The 23735-nt window shown below is 36.8% G+C and overlaps 2 protein-coding genes and 1 long non-coding RNA gene across 5 annotated transcripts in view; 1 reads left to right on the forward strand and 2 right to left on the reverse strand.

The window, feature by feature from the left end:
• Positions 1-82: 82 nt before the first annotated feature.
• Positions 83-14229, reverse strand: LOC147825070 (uncharacterized). The gene is made up of 3 exons (XR_015441405.1): positions 13213-14229; positions 8156-8274; positions 83-1279 (listed from the first exon to the last, which is right to left on the reverse strand). It is a non-coding gene; the product is annotated as an uncharacterized LOC147825070 (long non-coding RNA).
• Positions 5292-7082, reverse strand: Dcaf16 (DDB1 and CUL4 associated factor 16). Its single transcript, XM_004921093.3, is given in 7 exon segments — positions 5292-5825; positions 5828-5866; positions 5869-5909; positions 5911-6002; positions 6004-6120; positions 6123-6296; positions 6299-7082. Coding segments are annotated over 7 exon segments (648 nt in total). The 5' UTR covers positions 6425-7082; the 3' UTR covers positions 5292-5766.
• A 68-nt stretch (positions 14230-14297) lies between the features above and the next one.
• Ncapg (non-SMC condensin I complex subunit G) overlaps positions 14298-23735 on the forward strand; it is a 32655-nt gene continuing 23217 nt past the window's right edge. The window contains exons 1-8 of one of the 3 annotated variants that reach the window (XM_004847229.4): positions 14298-14582; positions 15317-15520; positions 15933-16161; positions 17830-17975; positions 19259-19343; positions 20765-20957; positions 21448-21597; positions 22627-22767. In XM_004847229.4, the coding sequence (XP_004847286.2) occupies positions 14472-14582; positions 15317-15520; positions 15933-16161; positions 17830-17975; positions 19259-19343; positions 20765-20957; positions 21448-21597; positions 22627-22767 (1259 nt within the window). In that variant the 5' untranslated portion in view covers positions 14298-14471. Of the gene's footprint in view, positions 14784-15042; positions 15230-15316; positions 15521-15932; positions 16162-17829; positions 17976-19258; positions 19344-20764; positions 20958-21447; positions 21598-22626; positions 22768-23735 lie in introns of those variants that run through there. The other 2 variants (XM_087187820.1, XM_021260242.2) reach the window with 2 other exon arrangements.

Here is a 23735-nt window from a genome sequence, read left to right on the forward strand (position 1 = left end):
TCTCATATTTTTTCCTTCCCTTCTTTACTTTCCCCCACCCCACTACCTACTTCCCCTTCCCTTTTGGACCTTTTCTTCCTATTTTATATTATCTGTTATACATTTTGGTCCTCATTTACTCTTGCAGTTTCTCACACCAGAGAAACTATTCAATATTTACACGTGTGTCCTATTTATTTTGCTTAAGAGTATGGCCTCAATGTACATCCATTTAGCAATAAATGACTCGGTTTCTCATTCTTCATGGCTGAGTAGTACTCCATTTTATAAAAAAAAAATCTTTTCTTTACCCAGCCACCAGTTGATGGGCATTTGGGCTGTTTCCAAGATTTAGCTATTACCAACTGTGCTGCTATAAACATGGGTGTGCATATGTTATTGTGGTATGATGCTTTAAATTCTTTTGGGAAGATACCCAGTAGGGGAATACCTGAGTCATATGGGACCCTTAATCCTACTTTTTTGAGGAATCTCCACACTGATTTCCACAGTGGTTGTACCAGTTTACATTCCCACCAACAAGGGAGAAGAGTTCCTTTCTCCCCACAGCCCTGCCAGCATTTGTTATTGGTTGATTTCTTGATAGCAGCCATTCTTTCTGTGGTGAGGTGGAATCTCATTGTTGTTTTCTTCTGCATCTCTCGAATGACCAATGATGTTGAACATTTTTTCATATATTTATTTGCTGATTCTACTTCTTCACCTGAGAAATGTCTATTCATTTCAGAAGCCCATTTTTGAACTAGGTCTTTTTATTTAGGGGGGTCTGTTTTATTTGAGGGGTCTAGTTTTTTAAAGTTCTTTATATATTCTAGGTAGTAGTTTTTTGAGGAACAGCTGGTAAAATTTTCTTCCCACACTGTAGATTGTCTCTTGAGTCTGTTAGTGGTTTCTCTTGCTGTGCAGAAGCTTTTTAGCAAGATGAGATACCAGTTGTTGATTGTTTGTGCTAGTTCCCATGCGACTGAGGGTTTGGTGGAAAACACATTGGTGTTTTCCTACACCAGTGTCTTCAAGGTTCTACCTAACCTATCTTCCAGCAGGTTTAATGTTTCTGTTTTAATATTGAGATCTTTGATACATTTTGATTTTTGTTTAGTGCATGGTGATACATATAGGTCTAGTTTTAATCTTTGGCAAGTTGAAACCCAGTTTTTCCAGCACCATTTATTAAAGAGGCTGTCTTTCCTCCAGTGAGGGTGTTTGGCTCCTTTGTCGAAGATGAGGTAGCTGAGTGTGTCTGGAGTTGTTTCTGAGTCTTCTAATCCCTATGGAATTTCTTAAGTTCAAGAGAAGGATATCATGAAATATACTTATTAAATTTTGTTATAAATTTTACACTAGATCCACCAATGTGGATAAAAGATTATGTAGACATATTTTTGAAATTTAGTAAACTTACACCTTCTCTGGACAATCAGTTCTCACAAGCTAACTATAAATATTGCATTTTTTAAAACTGTATTTTAAAACAAGTAATATGTTCATATTCAGGAGTGAAAAAATAAAGTCTCCCTTGTACCTCTGTTCTCAGTCACGGATTCTGCCAGCTTTATTCAGACATGGGCATTTAAAGGATGTATATATTATTTCCTGACCCATTTTATATTTACTGCAATACTGAATGAGGAAGGATATGGTTGTCCCACACCATCCTCTCCTGCATCCCTGTCTTATTTGATCAGAATTACATTAATAACTAGGTAATATTATGACTGTGGTTACAATAATATGGGTTACGGGCCAAAGGGTACTCAAAACTACTCCTACCCCTTTACATAATCCCTTCAATTTTTGTTTTTAATGTCACTGACTTATAGGGATGCACTGGAGCTTGTGTGGGCTGCAATACTGCAACCATCTGCTCTTAGACCTTAGGGTTGGCCTTTAAGAGGCTAGACAGCTGACTGCCTCCTTTAATATAATTTCCTGCAATCCATAATAATAGCAGTTTTCAGAAAACATAAAATGTAGTCGGAGTAACAACATTTTCTCTGTGTAATCCCAGCACTCAGGAGGCTGAGGCAGGAGGATCGCCATGAGTTCCAGGCCAGCCTGAACCACATAGCAAGAGCCTGTCCCAAGAACAAACAAACAACAACAACAAAACAACAACAACATTTTCAATATTAACAAGGCAACTATGTTATGTTAAGGTAACATAAGTAAGGTACTACTAATTGTTAATTTCCTGCATTTCAGAAGTTTAATAGGGTAGTTTACTTTTTGCTCATATTAAAGTCTAAGTTACTGGTCTCAGTAATGAAACAAATTAAAAAGATAAACTTAGCAGATCGAATTGAACTATCAGACTCAAATATGTAGCCATTAACTAAGTTTAAAAAAATGATCAGATACATTTTCCTTTCCACAACAGCAAGGTGACACACAAGGTGTACTTCACAGTTAATGCCAGCGTAGCTCCTTTTCTTTCCCTAAATCTAATAGATATTGCTCACTGGTCAATTAATATGCCAGCAGCACACACAAAGGTGTTTCATGAAGTCCGAGAAGTTTACCTATACTTTCTAGGCTTTTCTGTATACCCTTGCCGTCTGAGCCAAAATACTTCCAGCCCTGATCTTTGTGTCATTGACTTGTGGATTTGGTATATACAACTTAAATCTGCATACAAAATAGCCATACGTTTCATTTACTTTCTTGGCCAACTGCCTCTTGTTGGATGTACTCGGTGGAGTGTGCCCTCTAAATGAATTCCACTCTCCTAGGATGAATACTCCACTCAATTGCTTTCATCCTAACCATAAGCCATTTTCAAATATTTGAAGAGCCAGTATGGATTAGGGTCTAGAATCAATTCACATAACCCTAGAGAGCTGCAATGGCTTAGGGTAATGTATGTTAGTTCATATAACAACTAGTTTTTTAGGTATAGTATCTTAGGTAATTTTGCATTCCCAGTGTCTGGACCATAGTAGATACTCTTTCATATTACTGGATGAATGGCTAAACTTCTAGTAAGAGATATTAAAAAGTAATGGGCTGATCTAAAAGACATTGCATTCTCTAACACTGGAGCCAAATGTAGAAAGCCATTTATTAAACATATAAGAATGTATTCATTAGTAAGAAAATAACCCAAGTGACTTCTAAGATCCTTCATTGCTTTAGCAATCTATTCTAATATCAAAAGACTGTTTTCATAATAGAGAAATTCTTTAGATGGATAGGTGATGGGAGGCCTGGCAGAAAACTACCCCAAAGAAGTATGCTTTTGTCATGCATACATTTTTCCTATTCTTAGGAAGCAGATGGAATTAAAAGACTAGGCTCAAGGTATCTGGACACTTCAACAAAAAGACTGCCCCTCTGCACTGAGAAAACATCTTTGCATAATTTATTAATGGCTGCTGGTTTAGAAATCCTGTTTCTTTACTGCTTTGAATACTATTTCAATAAACACGGGATAAATTCATCTGACTTAATCCTAGTTATGGTGACTACATCACTACATTTAATTGGAGGGATACCCACATAGGGAGAATGTAAACTGGTAAATTCACAACCAACCTCAAATCTCTGGCATATAAAATGTCAAGGCTTAAGGCTTATTCTGGTCCTTACCATTTTGTATAACCTGGAATTACTTAAAATATATAAATAAATGAGTTCAAATGTGGGTCTTGACTGAATGATACATTTTTTTTCTTCAAGTATATTTCTTCTCTAAAGATGCCAAGACACTTCTTAGCAGAGATACTCCACAGAGACAGACAGTGTATCTATTAACTCTATTTGGTACTTATTGAATGCTGAACATGCTTTAAGCAAAGCAGGATCTATTTCATTTACTGAGGATAAATGACCGTACTCTGTTCAGCAAATACAAAGCTGTTGGTTTATTCAGCTGCCAGGTTGAGGAAAGGCTTCTTTTCAGAGTGAATAATAAAAGTGCATTCATGAGCAAGACACTTTTATACACACACAGAGGTAAAGGGACATATAAAGGATACAAAGACATCAACGTATTTTACTTATAAGACCTCTTCCCTACCTCCTCCCATGCCCTCCTTGGGGGAAAAAACCCCAGTAAACAGTTTCTTATAATTTATTAAAAACCAATTTTATAGAACATCTACATAGGAACAGTTTCCATATATCAGAGGTTACACTAACAGATGGTATAGTTTCAGGTCAATAATTTTCACAGAGGAATTCTTTTTCCTAAGGCTCAGCAGAAATACTCATTAGGTTATAAACATCCTTTGCTCTCCTTACACTTATTGTACATTTACAGATTGTGATTCCATTACTGCTTGTTTGATTCCACCTTATATATAGCACTTAATTATGGAAATAGGAAAAAATAAAACTTAAATAAAGAGTGTAACTGATACACTTTGAACAATCTGTTTTCTGATTCCCTTTAGATGCCAAGTTATACAGGTTCATATATAGGATTTATATTTTATTGTAGGATGTGTGAGAAAATTTAATATTTTTATGCATTTTGTTTTATATATGTTGATTTCTAGGTACTGATTTTTATGTATGTTAACACATTTAAAAAACACAGCAAGATTCATTTATAACGGCATATACTATCCCTTGTTCAGGGAGAAGAAAATCTAATCTACTTAGAGAAACAATGTCACTAAAACTCTAGCTTCAGATTGAGTCAGACTGAGATTTTCTACAGAAAGTTTCTTTAAAATTAGAAAGGGGAAGGGCCGGGGGTTTAGCTCAGTGGTTTTCCCACCTTCTGCACAAGCGCAATGACCCGAGTTCGATCCCCAGTTCCAAAAAATAATAATAATTAAAATTAGAAAGGGTTCCTGAGCTATTTGTAATGGATGTAGAAAAGGACATAAATTTCTGTTCTAGGAAATGTTATACAGATGAAATATTTTAACCCTTTAGCAGTTAATACTGAAAACATAAGTTCTCTCTTAGTCCTTTTCCTTCCATCTTTTGGAATGTATTTTATTTCTTCTTGATAAAAGCCTGGGTGCCAAGACTTAGGAAACACATTCTCTACAGCAAAGGATTTTGTTTAAATCCGAGGCATGACCTCATGGGCCAGCTCAGCTGAAGCCAGCCTGGTGGAAGCTTATGATACAAAATATTCATGCTGCAACTGCAGGTTTTGGAGTAATGTAGGCTAGATTTGAAATTTCCCTCCTCAAAAGAAAGAGGAATCCTAGGTTTTCCTAAACCTAGGAAATAAAGGAAGATAAATTCATATTCTTACAATTTTCTTTTCTGTAATTATCCAATTTATTTCAATTGCCTCCCTAGAAAGGAATGTCAGCAAAGATCATGCTCAGAAAGGTTTATTTTTGCGGGGGTGTGGGGGGAAACAACTTCTTGCTTTCTAATGGTTGAGCTCCACCTCTATAATAAGGGTTGTGTTGGTTGAGTAACAAAAAGGGTGATGGTCTACTTTTCCCTTCCCATTAATAATTAGATGTCCTAGCTAAAGTATAGTCAGATAGGCAGAGTAAATTGGAGTGGGGAAAGTACTGAGTGTGAAGAATATTTAACTTATCTTTTAAATATGGTCTCTTTTGACAATTTCTTCATTGACAGCTTCATTTTACCCACAGAAGGCATGTTCATAATGCACATTTTCTGTAACTCAATAATAGAACCCTTGGGCATATACTCAGTACATGGCAGTATTTTAGCTTGTGAGGGCATGGCACAGTTTGGTTGAAAAGGCATAAGTTTTCAAATGTAGACTATACAGTTCACCCCTTTCTTAATCAGCAACATTAGAATATATCAGAACAAATGATGATTTTTTTATAGTGATGTAGTTAGGAGTTTGTTAATTGCCTTTTGGAAGTTAGTGTAGGAGTAGTATCAAGGGGTTCAGGGCAGGTGGTTTCCCTAACCAATTTATTAGCCAGTCACAGCAACAACTAGAGGCAGGTGAGTCAGGAATCTAAGTATTCTAGTATGGGAGTGGCTCTACTCAGTGTTCAGCTTAAGTGTTTGGTGGCAAATTGCAGGGCTCCATTTAGAGTGGCATAATCTCTTAGAGAGCTAGCCAGGACTTTTAAGGGGCTTCTGAAAAGGTAGGACTCCAAAAGAAGCCAGTGGGGGCCATTCAGGAATTGGTTCCAGTTTAGTCACCCAGTGGGAACAATGGGAGAACAATGGGAGAGACCTATCTCTTGAAGTATGTGGACTGGTGTACTTGGATCCAAGAGGGTAGTATGATATAACCAGGAATTAGGAGTTAAGGATTTCCAAGTTATAGAGTAATTTAAAAGGCCCTTCACTTGCCAGCTAAGACTCTTGAGATGTGTTGCTAGGCTGGGTGCTATGGGTTGGGTTCCTCTTCTTTAGAGGAATTCCATTCTCTAGAATAGACACTGTTTATGTGCCAAATGTTTTCTTCTTTTACTTCACTTTCTGATTCTGTTAAGTGGTCAGGGGAAGGAGTTCTGGGACCCATTAGAGTAAAACAGAGTGAGGAACCAGAAAAAGGTAATGATCTAAGGCCTCAGAACACTGATTAAGATTGACAGATAGATGGGAAAAAAGGTCCAAAGATGAAGGAGTGAAGGGAGGGGAAGGGGAAAGGAAAAGAGGGAAAGGAAAAACTATGAGAGAAGAAAAAAAAAGGAAATGAAATCTATGTAAATAGGGAAGGGCAGAGCGGGTGAAGGGTGCACAGGTAATGGGGGAAAAAATAAGAACCAAGATATATCATGTACAGGTACAAGCACCCAATAATAAATGTAAATGTATTGTATACCTAAAATGTGCCAATAAAAGAACAACAAAAAAAGATTGACAGATAGAAACAAGAAATGAAAAATCATTCACCAAGATTAATTTGTCTTTCAGTCCATTGCACATAGTCTATAAAGTATGCCTCTGGCTCACATCATTGTATAGTTCATCAAGAATATGTTGCACATTCATTTAAAAAGAAAACATCTTAGTTCTCAAGACTAGTTCAGTGTGTAAAAGTGTTAGTGACTTAACAGTGGCACAAGTCAGGGAGCATCTCCTTCAAGTCCTGCCTACCCAAGAAGAGAAAGTTCTTCACCTAGGCAAGGTGGTTTCTCTAGAGTCTCAACTGGTGCTGGTATTGTGAAGAGACACATTGTGCCATTTGTTTTGTTGTCAGTGTCTACTTGGTAACACAAAGTGCTCAGTAGTTCCTTGCTTGCCTGCTGATGTAGCAACTTTTGTGCAGTGTGGATGATGGAATGAGTTGTTAAGGACACCTGGTATGCAAGGATCCGAGGTTTTCCATAGGTGATGCAAATGCCCTTGGTAACTCCCAAACCTGCTAGATATCTGAAACTCGAGTTCCTGTTTTCTAAAATTGAGAACTAATTCTAGGAACAAAAGAGGTTAAGAGTAGGAAAAATTCATTGAGAGAAAGATAGCTTCTAAGAGAGACTGGAAAGTGGGTTGCCTGCCCACCCCGCTTTTCAAAGATGTTTTTTATGGCAAAGCCACAAGGTGAGGTGGGTACTAAGTGAGATAAAATTATAAGGCCCAAAGGGAAATTACAAGGTGGGCATGAGGTGGGACAAATAAGATGACAAGTACAGTCACCCAGGTAATAATGATTAAATGGGGATCAAATGGGAAAACAAGTCACATATAAGGAATTTCTAGAAAGGAAATGGGCTAGGGAGATTGATGTCTATTCAGAATATCAATCACTACTATTCATCTCTTGGGGAAGTAGCACCTCTTTTCTTTTTATAATGCTAACCAGTGAATGTGCCTCAATTGTTTTTCTATACTGAGGGCCCAGCTTTATCTAACTGCCTTATATTAATTTCTAACTAATTTAGTTATTTGCAATAGGACTATCTATAAAGGTAGCCTTCACCTGCGATGAGAACACTAGAGACATGATTAAAGCATGAAAGGACTAGGTAATACTATGGTCCATTTGACCTTTGGCTATCCAAGAATACAGATGTTGAATAAGAAGCCTTATAGATTTTCCTCTATTTATAAAAGAAGCCTAGGCTGATGGTCCTGTTAGGAATGGTTCTTTCAATCACAAAATTGGGAGCGTCTGGGACCATTTTAATCCTTTGTTGGCACCTAGCTGGGGTAGTTTATTTTTAAACATGCAGTTCTCACCCAGAAAATTACTTCTGCAAAAGCAGACCCCTTATAACCGAAACTCCAAATAGAGAGTTTATCATTTTACCTTTAGATGTGCTTGTGGGGATTAATTTTATGAGGCCTCTTCTGGTGATGGAGTTGTTAGATGTTAGGACTCTTGCTGGGATCTCAGACATTGTAGTCATATGCCCAATTTTATGTAAGCTGTTCCAGAAAAAGAAAAAATGCATGAAAGCTGACTGGTTCCTTCAGAGTACAAAACATTAATTTCAAATCTAGAGACAAAAGAAGAAAATTATATGCTCATTTCACTTGCAAAAATGCTAAATATTACTTAACAGAAACCAACAGTACACTAAAGAAAAAGGAATGATATAATCAAGTAGCGCTTATCCTAGAAAGTAAGACTAGCTCAAGTTCAGAAAATTTAAGTTTCTAAAATTAAAGGGAAAAAAGGATAACTTCAACCTTTCTTAGTTCCTGATTAACATTGTTTTGTTTGTGGTACTGGGGGTGAAACCCAAGGCCTTCACACTGAGCTACATCCTCAGCCCTTCTTTTTTTATTTTATTTTTTAATTTTTATTTTATTTTTTTTTTGGTACTGGGGATCAAATTTGGGACCTTGCGCTTGCGAGGCAGGCGGCAGAACCACTGAGCTAAATCCCTGGCCCTTACCCTTCTTTTTAAAAAATTTTATCTTGAGACAAGGTTTCACAAAGTCGCTAAATTGGGCTGGGCTTGAACTTGAGTTCCTCCCACAGAGGAACAGAATGCTGTGATTATAGGCATACATCACCAAGCAAGGCTTTCTAGTATATACTTATATATGCTTTAAAAGAACAAAGCAAAACAAAATACTCTTACCATGCTAGAAAAAGAAGGTATCTTTTCCAACTTGGTAAAGTTCATCTACCTTAAATTTGAAGGAAATATTATCCGAAATGAGATTAGATAAAGTTCCTCTAAAAGTGAAATTAGGTAAGGATGACCATGATGATTGATATTGTCTGATGTGTTACTGAAAATCCCAGTTAACATGACAAATAAATGACAGCTGTATGAATTTATGCGTTTTTTTGGTTACGGGGATCGAACTTGGGACCTTGTGCTTGTGAGGCAGGCAGTGGAACCACTGAGCTAAATCTCTGAACTTATACCAGCAATGCTAACTAGAAAATATATATTTCATAGTAGGAAAAACAAAACAAAAACCTCCAACTCTACAGAGAATATAGCCATTAATCAGTAATATACAAGATCTAATTAGATGTAGATTAGAGATATTTTACACTCTCGGATGGAATAAATATAAAGATACCAACTTTATACAATTCTAATAAAAAATTTAAAGAACTCTATAAATGAGCTTTATAGTTTATATGGAAGGAATATAATTCGACACAAAAACCAACTGTTTAAACAGAAGAATAAAGGGAGTTCTTGACCTTCAAAATATAGAGACCTATTACAAAAACCACAAAAATTAAAATAGGGTGAAATTAGCATAAGAACAAATAGAACAAAGTAGAGCTCAGAAATAAAGCCACATATAATTTGAGAATATAGTACAAAATAAGGTTGGCACATAAGGGAAGAAATTGATATATTTAGTTCTCATTAATGGTAACATTAGATGAAGAAAATTTAAACTTTATACCTATATAATGTCACATATGAAGGAGGAGAAAAAAATAAAGTGGGATAGTAAAATTTTAAATTAATCAAACATAATACAGGAGAATACCTTTGTGACTTGAAGCCAGGGAAAAACTTCTAAAAAACTGCACAAGACCAAAAATGATTAAAACATCAAAATTAATAATTTCTGGACTGAACTAAAGATATCTTGAAAAAAAACTAACTACAAATCAACTTTTTAAAAAGGTAGCAACTTCATAGGGTTAGGCTGTAGCTCAGTAGTAGAGAGCTTGCCTAGCATGCTGAGGCCTGCCCTCCTGTTTGATTCTCAGGACAGCAAAGAAAAACTATGTATCAACTGTAATAAAAAAAAAAGAAAGGACAAGGATATCTAACAGGAGAAAATCTAGAGGCATTAACAATATGATCACATTATGTTATCAGTTTGGTAAAAATCAGAAAGCTATGTGTTAATGACCTCCCTTTAGGAACTGACAGTGCTGATGGGATTATATACAGTGGTAACAATTATGAAAAGCAATCTGGTAGCAATACCTAGCTGAATTAGCTATTTGTCATGATCCAGCATTCTGTGTGTATAGCAAAGAAATTCTTCGCAGGACCAACATGTAGTAGAATATGCTTTCAAGCTTCATCAGTGACAATAAAGAGAAGCATTCTGTTTCATCAGTGTAGGAGAGGATAGGTAAAATGTGGTAGAAGAACATTAGAAGTCAAAGTAGCAACATGGTGGCCTGGAAGCCCCTTCCTCTGGGCTGGGAGCGGTGGAATGGCAGCCCAACATGGATGGACTTTAAGTCATAAAACTCTAAATGAAAAAAGCAAGCAATAATATTAACATCTCATTTATTCCATTCTGAAGAGGTAGTTTCCAAAATGAACCATTTAACATCTCCAGTTTCAAATACCCTGAGTTGTGCTACATGGCCATATGGATCGTTTCTGATCAGGAAATTTTTTCTAATGAATATTTTCTGGTTTCCACACATTCTTTTTATACATTTCAGTTCCTAGCACAATATCTGGCATGTACTAGTAGGGGATCTTTTAAGTGTATTTGAAAAAATTTGTGAGAGAACGAACAAGGCCTGAAGTAAATAACTACAGTATATATAAGCCATATTTTGTTTTATTCCTGGGAGAGAAATATTCCAAAATTATATTTTGATGATTTAATAATACAGTGGATAAAGACAAATGAAACAATTTTTAAAGTAAAATAAACAGATGCTATGACAGCAAAACAAAGTTGCTTAAAACTTTATGAAATATGAATGTAAGTTATTTTTAATTTTACCTTTTAATATTATATATGTAATCAGAAAAGAATATCCTAGCCTCTGTCACATACAGAAAGCTTTTATTTTTCTGAGTCAAGAGAATGGGTTGGTTTTTAATTATTTTGCCCTCTTATACTTTTACTGTTTTCATTTCAACAATGTTGCATCTGCAAAATTAACTGGCTACGCTTCAGTTATGGCGTTACTCAAAGCATTCTTTAAAAGCCTTACTCTACTTTTTAAATAAACACTAGGAAAAAGTCTATTGAAAGGCACACATAAATTCTAGACATATGACATAACAGTAAGTCCACTGTTTTTCCTCCTTTACACTCCAGGTATATAATTTTTCCACATCAGAAGTGAATTAACCACATTTACTCTATATACTTAGATGTATAATTTACCTTTAAAGAATGACAGCTTTGAAATTTTGGAACTTGACAGCCCTAATACACATATTCTTTACTTTTTGTTATTTCTTGAACTAAACTAAGTTTACAAGGACACGAAGAAATTTATCCCCACAGTCACTATCATTTATTTTTCTATTTCCCGGCATTAAAAGGAAAAATAAAAAATCATGTAAATTTTATAGCAAGGAGATGTTTAAATTTAACCCTGCATCTTTCAACACTGAAGAAAAATATAGTTAGGCTGACCCCTGGTGGCCAGATGCCTCATCCTTCAGTAACTGACAAAGTGGTATTGAAGTCTCATTGGTGGGTGAGATAGCCAAACCAAATATAATAAAGAATAATATTATTTGTAGTTTAATAAAATAGCAGAGGTAGTAAGCACCTAAAGCATAAAAAAGTGGAGCAATTAAAGCCCACAAAATGAGAAAAAGTTACCAAATATTAATTCTAACTTTAGTTTACCAGTTGATTTTACATTAAAAAATGTTACATTCAGAGGTTCTCAAACTATGAATAGTTCTGTGCTATCCAATACTGTGATTACTAGTTACATGTATCAATGAACACTTGAAATGTCTACTTTACAAGACTTGGTGAGAAAAAGAATGTAAATTATTTCAATTTATATGTATTACATACTGAAATATTTTGGGGATATTTGATTAAAAAATTAAAGCCCTTTCTATATTTCTCTTTCACTAGAGCTTTCCAGGCATTCCAGTTTATAGTGTGATTATAAATGTTACCAATTTATTACATGCATTCTCAGGCTAAATGCTTTTGCTCTAGTAGCTTAACCTGAATCCTTTTGACTTTTTGAAATTAGACGTTTTAAACCCCAAACTACAAAAACATCCAAATGCTACCATATCCATTACTTTAGTATTTGAATACTTACACAATTCTAGAAATTAGGAATAGGAAGCAAGAGAATTTATTTTTTTGGTACCAGGGATTGAACTTGGAACCCCGCGATTGTGAGGCAGGCGGCGGAACCAAAGCTAAATCCCCAGCCCAGAAGCAAGAGAATTATGACACATTTATATGATAGAATCCTATAGCAAGCTGTACCTGTTAGCTGATTTTAAAAGGGGGTTGAAGTAGAGTGTCGTGGGACCCACCTGTAATCCCCAAACTGTGAAGAGAACATCAAGTTTTAGCCCAGCCTGGGGAACTCAGACTCCCTCTCAATATAAAAACAGGCTGGGGATGTAGCTCAGTGTGAAGGCCCCGGGTTCAATCCCCAGTATTATCACCCAAAATAAATAATGAAGTTACCTTACAGGGGTTGTAAAGATTAAACAGAGTGCTGGGAATAGTGTCTGGCAAATTATAAGAGCAAACAAAGAATAAGTTACTATTACATATCAATATGAATAAACCTCAAAATCCATATTGATTGAAAAAAAGACAGCTGCAGTTATGATTATTCAGATAATGGTTAAAACATCCAAAACAGTATAATCTGTTTAGAACTTTATTCATATAGCCATTATATAAAAAGTTGTGTAGTGAAAATTAACAGTAAATATTATCTTTTTTGTGTGTGGTAAGGGAAGGTAATTTGAAAGAACTGTGGGCAGACAGCTTTGTAATGTTTTCTTTCTTGAGCTGGTGGTGGGTACAGAGGGGTAAGGGAGGAAAAAGTAGCTTCCCTTCACCCTCCTCGTTGGTTGATTGTGAAATGATAGAAGACGTTAACAGGGAAAAAGTTTATTTATTCATGTATTTAGAAAAGTACAAAAGACTAGAAGAAGGGTGAGATGACAGACGTTTACATACCATACTGAATGATAGAAAAGAACAGGGTCCTGGGGCTTCTGTGGCAGGGGGTGGTGACAAAAGTTAAGAAAGGGTCAGGAGAGGAATTGCATGGTGAATAAAGGTTGTCTGGTCTCGCAGATAGACTCCCAGTAATACAAACTGTCTGGGAGCAGCCTCTTCCTGACATAGTTACTTTACTAATGGAGATGTCCTCCTTTATAGATGTGAACGTCTTCTAGGGAAGGCCAGCTTTTCACAGGAACGCTCGTGTCCGCAGTTTTTCAGAACAGCCAACCCAAAATATGCCAGATATGTCTACTTCGGGGTGACAGATTCTGGAGAGGTATGTGCTAAGCCCATATCATACGTTCCTCTTTAATCTGAGAATTTCATATTTTACAAGAAAAAGTTTGAAGTCAGTTTTTATGTTTTTTTGGTACCAGGGATCGAACTCGGGTCCTTGCACTTGAGAGGCGGCAGAACCACTGAGCTAAATCCCCGGCCCCTAAAGACTTCGTTTTTGGTCTTCTTTATTTTAGCCACGATCCGGAAGACCTTTTCCCATCCTCCGCGTTTGTTTTCACTAGTGTCTTCATGCACATTTGCAAAGCAGGGCTGCAGAACTGGCATGTTTAGAACCAACCGCAGCAAGATTAAATTACACTTCTTTCCGCAGCGGTTCCCAGACAGCCCTTCACCAGGGCTGGGCCGAAGGCTGCCTCCACCGAACTCGGAACGACCCCAGCTGCAGGCCCAGGAGCCTCAAGTGTCCCAGTGGCACGAGGCCGCAGCCCAGGCCTCGGGACAGCCCCCTCTCCCTCCTCTCGGGATCTCCCGCCCCTTCAGCCGGAGCAGAGATCATTTTCCTCAGCAGATTTCCTGTTTTCACCATGAAGGATCCGTTCTGCTTTCTCACCTCACGCCCACCGATACAACCCTGCTACACCTAGCGCCACCAGCCTGTCCCAAACGTCGCATGGCTCCTCCTTGATGATTTCACTTCCGGCCTTAGCAAGGCCACTTCCTACCTCAACAGAAACAGCCGGCCACAGCCTGTGCGCATGCGCCCGACCGCGGAGTTGGATAGGGGCGGACCTATCTCTTCCCGCCTCGGCGCCCCAGCTTTCACGAAGTTCTCGCGGCATTTCCTTCTCTCGCGGGAATTGTTTGAAAGCTCTGGCGGTAACCACGCCCTGGATGCGCCCGGGCTATCCCGGGACTGTGAGCAGACTGGGGAACTGGGCCTTGGGGCGGTCTGCAGTGCTCGTCCAGGCGCCATGGGAGCGGATAAGAGGCTGCTGCTGGTCAAGGAGGCCTTTCGGCTGGCTCAGCAACCGCACCAGAACCAGGCGAAGCTGGTGGTGGCTCTGAGCCGCACCTACGGCACGGTAGGCCCGGGCGCCGCCCCGCTCAACCTCTCCTGGGGTAGCCCTGTGGCCTCCGACCTCGGCGCGCCCTTCGCGACCTGCTTCTTAGCCACCTGAGTTTGCAGAGGTCGAGCGACTTGCCCCAGGAAGGGGAGCCTTTCCTGCACCTGCCCTGCCCTGCTCCGGCCTTCGGGGCGGTGTGGACCGTTAACTCCGTCCGCGGTGAGCTCGGGCTGAGAAGTCAGAGTGGATCCTGAAGCCCGCTGTTCGCGGAGGTTTCCCTTCGGGTCTCCGCCCACGGCGAAAAAGCCGACTGTCACCTTATTCCTTGTCCCACGGTTACCAAATATCAAATCGGTGGTTAGCAATGGGCCCTTCCTATTCATGTAAATAATGTGTGAGTGGAGCCACGGGAAGAGCGGGACAGGTTTGGGGAGGGTAAATGATCTCTATGTAAATGAAGGCAGTGTTGGTTTTGAACTGTTCTTCATGAAGAAGCATATTTTTACTACGCTAATGACATAGTATTGAGAATTCAAGAACGTTGAGAACGTTCGAAGGAATCCTCATTGTCGAAATTCGTGCTTGTGTACTTCGAGAAGTGTAAATTGTAGCCTGGAAAGAAATTCGTGCGGATGCATCTCTTAGCTGGTTTGGATAATTGAGAGGTCATTAAATACAGATTTTACTTTGTCTGAATTACGGCTAATGTTTTTGATAGTGTTGGGGTTTACGAGGCTTCTTTTGTCTTTCAGACGGATAATAAAGCAGTTTTTTATGAGGAGTTCGTTCATTGCCTTAAATATGCTATAGTGGTCTATAAACGTGAACCAGCTGTGGAGAGAGTCATAGTATTTGCAGCAAAGTTTGTTACTTCGTTTCACCAATCTGATGTGGAAGATAATGAGGAAGAGGAAGACTGTGGCATTTTAAATTATTTGTTTACTTTTCTCTTAAAGGTACTATGAAAACTGGCACTTTGGGGAAATGATGTAGAATATTTTGCCATTAAGTATGTGTATTTTAGACAGTGAAATATCTGGTGAGTGATAAAATACCTGACTGAGTATATTTTATGGGAAATCTTAACTGTCATTAAATTGAAAATTGGGCTTTCAAAATAACTTCAGCATTAAACTTTAATGGTCTCGTTAAGCCAGTTCTCAAGTTGTAAATGAGTTCTTTTTTTAGAAGACTTCTTACGAAGAGGAATGTTTTTGTAATTTAGCAAATACTTTTTTCAGACCGAGAATATAAAAAAATTCAGTATGCAGAATTCAAAATATAATTAAAAATATATGCAGAGTTCAAACGATACTTTTTAGGGATGTTATGTTACTGGGAATAATTAAAAAAAAATTTTTTTTTTAGCATCATGAAGCAAACAGCAGTGCTGTCAGGTTTAGAGTCTGCCAGCTTATAAACAAGCTTTTGGGAAGTATGCCAGAAAATGCCCTGATTGATGATGATTTATTTGATAAAATTAATGAAGCCATGCTTATTAGATTGAAAGATAAGATTCCAAATGTGAGAATACAGGCAGTTCTGGCTCTTTCACGACTTCAGGATCCCAAAGATGATGAATGCCCAGTGGTTGACGGTATGTATAGATTCCTAAATCTCTTCAGTTTTGTTGATTTTGTTAACTCTCAGTAGTTGAATTTTTTATTGTGAACTATATATATATATACATATATATATATATATCAAAGAGCATAATACCCAAACAGCAATCATCCAACTTAAAAAATACAGTTCATCATCAGTACCTTTGAAGTGTGCCTTGCATCTCACCCAGTTGCATTGCTCCCCCTTACAGGTAACAACACCCTCTTGCAATTATCTTGAATTTGAAATTAATTATTCTCTTTATTAAAATTTTTACTATTTTATTATTCTAATGTTATTGGACTCTCTAGTTGTTTCCGGTTACTTTGCTATTTAAAACTGTTACGAATTTTAATATGTGGCTATATTATTGGATTATGTATTTAAAAGTTTATAGGTGTTTATTATTAAAGGTGTTAAGGACTATACATAATTGTATGTGTTATACTTTTTTTCAACTGGCCAGTGTTCTAAGTTTTCTTAGATCAGCATCACTACAAATGTGAGTAATGTGTTGCTATAATTTTTTCAGCTCCATTATAATTTTATGGGACCACTGTTATATGCATGCATGATTATTTCTGTATGATGCCTGTTAGTGTGTTTTGCCCATTTTCCCATAAGTTTTTTATTTTATTTTATTTTATTTTATTTTATTTTATTTTATTTTATTTTTGATACCGGGGATCGAACTTGGATCCTTGCCCTTACACAGCAGGTGGCGAAACCACTGAGCTAAATCTCTGGTCCAGGTTTTTATTTTAAAATAAAATTTTAATTGACATTTTTGGAGTTCTTATATATTCTAAAAAGAAATCCTTGGGTTATATGAATTATAGCTCTCTTCCTGCTTTAGATGTCTCATTGTTTCAGTCTCCTTGGGTGTCATTTGTTGAACAGAAATTCTAATGTCAAATGTTACTAATCTATGATATCATAATTGCAGTTTTAAGTCACTTAAAGGATTTATCTCTGGGTTAAAAAAGTCATACTTTTCCATGTATGCTAGGTATATTTTGGATATTCTTATGTTTTACTCTTTCCTTTTCCTGTTACCAGTGTTATAATCAATTTTGATGGCTTATAGTAGTTGATATTTTGGTGTGTTAAATGATAATGTATAAAACGTGTTTAATAGTGAGCATATACTTGATAATAAACTGGGTACAGTGTGACAAGTACAGGTTTATAAGTGTATTTAAACATATGAAGTAGGTATAAACTGCCTAATATAGTAAACTTTCTCTAACTTTCATGGTTGTTTGCAGTTTTAGCCTTCATGTCCAGTCTATTTATTAATTTCTCATTCTACGTTCTTTTTTTGGTATTAGAGATCGAACTCAGCACCTTGTACTGGTGAGGCAGGTGGAGCCACTGAACTAAATCCCTGGCTCCTCTCATTCTGTTCTTAGGAAGGAAGTTTGTGAAAAAATTTTCAACTAAAGATTAAAAGTATAAGAGTAGGGCCGGGGATTTAGCTCAGTGGTTTCGCTGCCTGCTGCGCAAGTGCAAGGAGCCGAATTCGATCCCCGGCACCAAAAAAAAGAAAAAAAAAAATGTATAAGAGTAAAACATGATACCTTTATCACTTTAAGATATCAGACTTTTAGACTGTTTTAAGAGTTTCTTTAGTACTAAAATGTTTTACTCTCTCTTTTAGCATATGCTACTTTGATTGAAAATGATTCAAATCCAGAAGTTAGGCGGGCAGTGTTATCATGCATTGCACCATCAGCAAAGACTTTACCAAAAATTGTTGGGCGCACCAAGGATGTAAAAGAAACTGTCAGAAAGCTGGCTTATCAGGTAAATAAGTCCAGAATCTTGTATAGGGATATTCTTAAAGGATAAGAAACTGGTTTCTTAAGGTATTTTTGAAAAATACTTAGCACATAGTAATGACTTTTCCATTTAAGATTACTGGGGAGAGTATAGGTAATAATTTAAAACCTTATTAAGTATGTTGACAGATATTAATTTTTTTTCCAGAGAAGCCAATTTTATGTTTAAAAATTTTTAAATTTTATTGGTACACTTTAGATATACATAGCATTCATCACGGGGAATTTGTACTTGTACATAATATATCTTGATTGTTCTTTTTTCCCCAACCCCTTCCCCTCCCTTCAACCCTGTCCCCTCCTTATTTACAAAAGCTTTGTTCCCATTTTTTCCATCTGTTCTTTTTTCTTTTCCCTTCTTTCCTTTCCCCTCACCCCTCCCTTGTTTTCCTTCCCATTTGAACATTTTCTTCCTGTTTCCCAATATCTTTTATATATTTTGGTCCTTATTTACCCTTTTGGTTTCTCACACCAGAAAAAACAATGAAATATTTAAATGTGTGTCCAGTTTATTTCACTTAGGAATATGGTCTCAAGGTGCATCCATTTAGCTATAAATGTCTCAAGTTTATCTTTCTTTATGCCACAGTAGTATTCCATTGTATAAAAAAACCACGTCTAAAACATTCTTCGGTTGATGGGCATTTGGGCAGTTTCTGAGATTTAGCTATTACAAACTGTGCCAGTATAAACATGGGTGTGTATATATTGCTGTGGTATGATGCTTTTAATTCTGGGTAGATACCAAGAAGGGGAATAGCTGGGTCAAATGAAGCGTCTAGTTTTAGTTTTGTGAGGAATCTCCACACTGATTTCCCCAATAATTGCACCAGTCTACAGTCCCACCAACAGTGGAGAAGGGTTCCTTTTTCCCCACAGCCCCTCCAGCATTTGTTATTGGTTGATTTCTTGATAATAGCCATTCTTTCTGGAGTGAAATGGAATCTCATTGTTTTCATCTGTATCTCTCGAATGACCAATGATGTTGAACATTTTTTCATATATTTGCTGTTTGTACTTCTTCATCTGAGATGGTGTCTATTCATTTCAGAGGCCCATTTTTGGACTGAGTCTTTAAATTTAGGGGTCTGATTTTTTTGAGTTCTTTATATATATTCTAGATATTAGTTTTTTGACAGATATTAATTTATTTGGAAATTCTGTTTAATTTTCTAAGATGAGTGCTATGTTACTAGATAAGAAATCAATAAATTTGTTAAATTTAAGACTATCTTTTTACTTTTTAAGATTTTAGGTGAAAAGGTTCATATGAGAGCTATGTCCATTGCTCAGAGAGTAATGCTTCTTCAGCAAGGTCTTAATGACAGATCAGGTAAGATATACATCTTTATATACAAAGTTTAGTAGATTTTGAAGGCGTACTTAATAAGATTTAGGAAAAAAAGTATCATAAATTAGGTTGAATAAGCCTGTTGTTCCCATAGTTGGTGAAACTCATCTTGATGTACTACACAGAAAACATTTCATAGAGGTAGGGATCTTGGTATATTGAAGGAGCAGAGCTTATTTCTTTCATCTTCCTTTGTTTCACAGATGGAGAAACTATACTTAAGCCTGTGGAGTTAATTCATGTTTGTTGTTTTTTTTTTTTCTGGTACTGGGGATCGAACTCAGGACCTTGTGCTTGCAAGGCAGGCATGGTGTCACTGAGCTAAATCCCTGGCCCTTGTGGAGCTAATTCATGTTAGAAGTCAAACACAATCTTTCTTTTAAAAAAATGCTGTCTGGGCTGGGGATTTAGCTCAGTGGTTCTGCTGCCTGCCTCGAAAGTACAAGGACCCAAGTTCGATCTCTGGTACCAAAAAAAAATACTGTCCTTTTTCTGTTCACCTTGACATGAATGTATTGTGCACCACACCAGTATATTCTGCCCCATATTTGTTAACTGGAGAATCTAGTTATAGGAATGACGATTTTTCATTCCCAACTCTCATGGGAAGGCCAAGATGGCTCATTTTGCTGTAATAAGAAAACCAACTTGATTTGAAATTGTCAAAGGACTAATGAGGAGAAAGGCCTTAAATAGAAGAATAAGATTTGTTCAGTGATTGCCATTATTTGTTATAATTTATTGCAGATAGCAATGGGGTAGTAGATGAAGCCAGGCAGTGCAATGATAGATATGAAATGATCTGGGCTAATAGCTGAAGCCCGTTGAACCAGAGGGGAGGGAATACAAAGACTTTGTTTTTTTTTTTGGTACTGGGGATCAAACTCGGCTCCTTGTGGTTGCAAGGCAGGCACCAGAACCACTGAGTATGCTACTGTAGTCTTGAGTATTTGGTGCTGCACCTTTTCCATTTGTTTGGAAGTGAGCATCACCATGACTTTTGCAATATAATTGCTTGATTGCTTTGAAACTTACCAAATTTGGTACTTGATGCATTCAAGGTAAAAATTTTGTCACAGTACTTGTCTGTTGTTTGATACTTGATGTACATGGATTGCTTGTGACTTGCTACCCTTTCCAGCTGTAACAATTTGGTACTCATCCGTTTTGGTACTCATGGTGCCTCCTAGAACCAATTAACAATTAATAGAGTACCATAGGAATACTATGTTGTTTTGCTTTTGTTTTCTTGCTCTAGTATGCTTTGTTTTGCCTCTTAATCTCTTTGTACTGTAAATATCAACTTTAAGTTAATATTGACCTACAGTTAATTAAAACAGATGAAAGACCAGAAATGAAAGCTAAATGGGGCCTTTGTTTACCTGTTTTAAATGACTCAACAGATGCTGTTAAACAAGCAATGCAGAAACATCTTCTCCAGGGCTGGTTGCTATTCACCGAAGGAAATATTTTGGAGTTGCTTCATCGATTGGATGTGGAAAATTCTTCTGAAGTGGCAGTCGCTGTTCTCAATGCCTTATTCTCAACAACTCCTCTCAGTGAATTGGTGCGAATCTGTAAAAGCAATGATGACAGGTACATAAGGATTCATTATTGGAATTGTGCTACTGGTGAACTTCTGCATTTAAAGTTAGTTTTTCTTCCCCAGTATTTCAGATTATAACAATACCTTGTATCTCCTCCTCTTTTGTTCACTCTGATTTTTTTTCCTGTTCTCCTGCCCTTTCCCCATAAAAACTCATTACTTTATCATAGGCTATTTACTTTAGCTGTTTCCCTCTCTCCCTCATAAACTTTGATTTTTGCATTAGTCTACTGTGAAAAAAATCTAAAACCACACACTTGTAATGTTTGCTCATTTGATTTGTTCCCTTTATTTTTCTTTCTAAAATTTTATTTAAAAATTTTTTCCCCTTTTGGTCTTTTTTTCATTCCTTTTTGTGTGGATAATGTAATTTGTTACTGAAAGAACAGTGGTTATAAATGAAATCTGCTTATTTCAATTGTTTTTTCAGTTTTTAAGCAGCATATAAATATCATGTTTTATCCTTTCTTTTAAATGAAGGAAATTAATTCCGGTGGAAACATTAACTCCTGAAATGGCTTTGTATTGGCGTGCTCTTTGTGAATATTTGAAATCAAGAGGAAACGAAGGTGAAGAATATTTAGAGCAGATTTTACCGGAGCCTGTAATATATGCAGAGTATTTACTGAGGTAACACTTTTTTCTTTTGGTTTGGACTGTGCTTGTGTTGCTGTATGTAGCATTCTCTTAGCCCCCTTCTTCAAAGCCATGCTTGATTGGGAAACCTATTTTTCTTTTGATTGTAGAGATACATGGGTGTGTGCATTAAGTTTCTGAGGGATATCCTGTGCTGGTCGGCACATGGAAGAGAGCAAAGTCAGCATGTTTACTGTTGTTTCTTCAAAACTGTGAAGACACAATTTTGAACAATTTCTCTATAAATGGTGATGTGTTACCTTTTGAAATTGGCTAGTAAACTTTTTCTGATAGTAAATATGAACTAGGGACTCCACTAAAAGATCATACAACTTAGTGAAATTGTTTGCATTTCTTTTTCATTTTTGGGGGAAGAAAGTATATTGATGGGTTACTTGTATAATTATTATTATTATTATTACTGTTTTAAACAAAAGAATGAGTTGCCTAGGCATGATGAGTGACTGGATCTTCATGACTAGTGAGATGCTTGGACACAAAGTTCAGAACTTTATAATTGGGAGAATGTAAGTGGTATTGAAATATTAATTGTGAATTGGAGAGACAAATAATGCACCTTCTGAAAATTTTCATTAGGAAAGTGGAATCTGTGGAAACCTATTTTCTTTTTTTGGGCGGGGGGGGGGGCTACCAGGGATTGAACTCAGGTCCTTGTGCTTGCAAGGCAAGTGGTGGAACCACTGAACTAAATCCCCGGCCCCCACCTTTTTTTTTTTTTGGGTACTGGGGATTGAATGAGGGTCCCTGTGCTTGTGAGGCAGGTGGCAGAACCACTGAGCTAAATCTCTGGCCCAGTTTTCTAAGTTCTTTTGACTTGTCAACAAGTTTGTTTGTAAAAGTTTATTGCAATAGGATAGAATTTACAGGCAATTATTACATAATATAAACATCTGTGTATTTGGACTAATATGAACTGGAAAAGATTCCTTGTTGTCCTAAAGGCAGTAATCAGTTCCTGTTTGGTGTTTCTTAATTTTGCTTTATTGATTTTGCTTGTTTTAGTTTCATGCAGAGCATTCCAGTAGTTAATGAAGAACAGAGTTGTGATTTTTCCTACCTTGGAAATTTGATGACAAAAGAATTCATAGGTCAGCAGTTGATTTTAATTATCAAGTCTTTGGAGACCAGTGAAGAAGGAGGAAGGTATGTCTTAAATGTTAACCTTTGTTTTTTTACTCTTCTAATTTCTTTCCTGTATTTAAATATAATCTTGTTACAATATGATTGGACATATATACCCTAGCTCTTTAAAGTACTGTGAAGTTTTCCTTCTGTGTTTGTGTGTGGGTATGGGTGTGTTATATACACAAATATATAGTCAAGTGTCACTTAACAGGACATGTTCGGAGAAATCTCTTGTTAGGAAATTGTGTCAGTGTATGAACATCATCATCGTGTATATTTACACACATCTGGATGGTAAAGGCCAGTTATTTTTGTGGTTTCTTGGTGGAGTCAAGAGACTTGATGCACACAAGATGTTTGAGGCTGTGGCCAGTATAACATGTCATACTGTTTTATAGTAAACATTTCTTTCAATAAGCTAAAAGTATATTGTAATGATAAGTATTATATTGCAAATACATAAACCAATAGCATAGCCATTTGTTACTATATCAAATATTATGTACTGTACATAGCTATATGTGCTATGCTTTGATGAGTGACAGTGCAGCAGGTTTGTTTACACAATGTCACCAGAGAGTAATGTCTTGAGCTACCTTACTATGGCTGCTGTATCATTAGGCATTAGGTATTTTCAGCTCCATTATTATCTTACAGGGCTACCATCATAAATGCAGTCTTTTATTGACTGAAATATCATTGTATGGCACTTGATGGTAATGTATATATATGTTTATAATCCTAGTTCAGTTTCTTTTTTTTTTTTTTTGGTACTGGGGATCGAACTCGGGTCCTTGAGCTTGTGAGGCAAGTGGCGGAACCACTGAGCTAAATCCCCTGCCCTAGTGCAGTTTCTTTATAATCAAAATATCAGGTTTTTAGTTAAAAATTTTTTGTGTGTCAGAGAGCTTTAATAAGACCATTACCTAAAAGGTTTGATTCATCTCTGGTATTTTGCCATTTTATCAGGTTGATTTATTAAAGAC

Source organism: Heterocephalus glaber, unplaced genomic scaffold, assembly GCF_053883595.1.
Source record: "Heterocephalus glaber isolate CG9 unplaced genomic scaffold, H.glaber_assembly_v1.0 deba00001509, whole genome shotgun sequence".
NCBI lineage: Eukaryota > Metazoa > Chordata > Mammalia > Rodentia > Bathyergidae > Heterocephalus > Heterocephalus glaber.